The sequence below is a fragment of the Coptis chinensis genome, chromosome 6, assembly GCF_015680905.1.
Source record: "Coptis chinensis isolate HL-2020 chromosome 6, ASM1568090v1, whole genome shotgun sequence".
NCBI lineage: Eukaryota > Viridiplantae > Streptophyta > Magnoliopsida > Ranunculales > Ranunculaceae > Coptis > Coptis chinensis.
The window spans coordinates 79,181,102-79,183,454 of NC_141461.1; the positions used below are offsets into that span (position 1 = coordinate 79,181,102).

The 2,353-nt window shown below is 35.6% G+C and overlaps 1 protein-coding gene across 1 annotated transcript; it reads left to right on the forward strand.

The window, feature by feature from the left end:
- The first annotated feature begins 231 nt into the window (after positions 1–231).
- Positions 232–1,570, forward strand: LOC147494678 (uncharacterized). The gene is made up of 2 exons (XM_086568209.1): positions 232–424; positions 657–1,570. Exons 1-2 carry the CDS (start codon positions 232–234, stop codon positions 1,568–1,570), a joined length of 1,107 nt encoding a protein of 368 aa, XP_086424335.1.
- The last annotated feature ends 783 nt before the right edge of the window (positions 1,571–2,353 follow it).

The window sequence follows — 2,353 nt, forward strand, 5'->3', positions numbered from 1 at the left end:
CCCAGTCTATCAAAACTGATTATCCATATTGGATTTTCCAATGGTGGGAATATTTTGGTCCAAAATTGGAAATTCTTCCAGAGAACCTTTTAGACATTTTTCTAAAATGGACGGACTATCATCCTCGACTGAAAGGTGATGATAAAATGCCAAGAGGGTTATCATCTTTAAGGATGATAAGAATTGGTTTCTTTCAGCTTTCCAACATACCAATGTAACTGATGATAAGACATGACTCCCTGGAGTCATGTTATTTTGGAAAAGGAATCAATAACAGGAAAGTTCAAGATATTATTTGTTGCATTTGGTGCTTGTATTCAGGGCTTTAACTTCTGTCGTCCTATGCTTTGTTTGGATGGAACTTTCGTGAAAACAAAATACAAGGGGTGTGTCTTGTTAGCTACTGCCAAAAATGCAAATGGGGGTATGTCTTTTTGAGTTTCTGACTTTTCACATATTAGTTCATAGTAGTTTGTAAAACTTAACAAGCATAAACTATGAAAATTTATGTTCACATAGTAGTTTAGCCTATGCATTTTAATATTTACATAATAATTTAGCCTATGAAAATTTATTTTTATATATAAGAGTTAAGTTTTCATAATGAGTATGGTACGCAAAAGTAAATCAGTAATTGATGTTTATTTGTGTTCCAGGTATTTTTCCAGTAGCTATGGCGGTTGTACTTTCTGAAACTGATGATAATTGGGATTGGTTCTTGGAGCAACTTAGGTTGGTGGTCTCCAAAGATCGTAGGCTAACTTTTATATCTGACAGAAACCATGGTCTTCTCGTGGGTGTCCCTCGCGTTTTTCCTGATTCCCATCATGGTTATTGTTTGTGGCACCTTAAAAATAATCTTAATTCAGCTATGCCCAGCAACCATTGCTTCCGCTTGCATACCTTGGATCTCTTTTCAGACCTTGCCTATGCTAGGACGCATCATGAGTTTGAGAAAGTGATGGCTGATTTTCGAGATGTTTGCGGCAATCTAGCGAAAACATTTTTGTCCACCATAGGTTATGAGCATTGGTGTAATGCTTATTTTCAAGGAAATAGATATGGCGATATGTATTCCAATATTGTGGAAAGCTTCAACTCTTGGATCCTACTAGAACACCACTTGCCTATCACTGCAATGGTGGACAAGATCCGTGGGAAAATTATGAAAATGATGTCTGATCGGTGGGAGTTAGCTAGGAGCTGGACTACTATCTTATGTCCATCTATAGAAACTTTATTGGCTGAGAGGATCGAGGTGGGGAGAAGTTGGGTGGTTCTCAAGTCAAGGGAGGGTATTTTTGAGGTGCGTGCTACTCATACTCACTTGGTTGACTTGAATAGAAATCACTGCTCTTATAATTGGTGGAGAATCGAAGGATTCCCTTGTGCGCACGCATTGCGCTCCATTTTGGCTGATGGATTGAATGTGTATACCTACTGTGATAACTTCTTCTATTCTCAGACATTCCGCGATAGTTATTCAAGAGCTATAGTACCTGTGGAGAACAGTAAAATGCTTGCTAAGTTAAGATACCAAGTGTGCCTGATTTACTGCCTCTGGATCTGAAAAAGAAGATGGGGAGACCAGACAAGAAACGAAAGCACAGCACGGGTGCTACAAGAGGTAGGAAGAAGAACAAGGGCCCTTGTTATGGCCACCGCAACCCAAGAGTGGGCTCCACTCCTACAACATGCTCTTCACCGGTTCAATTATCTATTCTTTGATGTTGCTCATATATGAAAAATAAGATGTCGATAAACTTGATTTCTTTTTTCTTATGTTGGATTTTATAGTTTGATGTTGGATTTTATATGTTACGCTTTTTAGTTGGAGATTTTTAAAACAGCTAGTCAAAAGAGGAAGAGGTTTTATATTATTGTGTAAAGATAGTTTTACATAGTAACTTTTGGGAATGAAATTAGCCTGACACCTGACAGAATATATGTAAATGTATTTTTACATAGTCATTATATATGTAAATATATATTTACATGGTAACTTGACTTATGCAAACTTAAATATACATAGTAACTTTTGGGATTGAAAAGCAGAAAAGTTCTGGACACCTGACCAAATATATGTAAATGTATTTTTACATAGTCATATATATGTAAAACTATATTTGCATATATAGTCACTAAAGCTATGAAAACTTAAATTTACATAGTACCTTTTGGGAATGAAATTAGCCTGACACCTGACAAAATATATGTAAATATATTTTTACATAGTCATTATATATGTAAATATATATTTACATAGTCACTAAAGCTTTGATATCCAATTTATTAGTACATTTGTTGGTGTGTGAAAAGAAACAGATTCAATAGCATTCGAGCTTTTCAATAT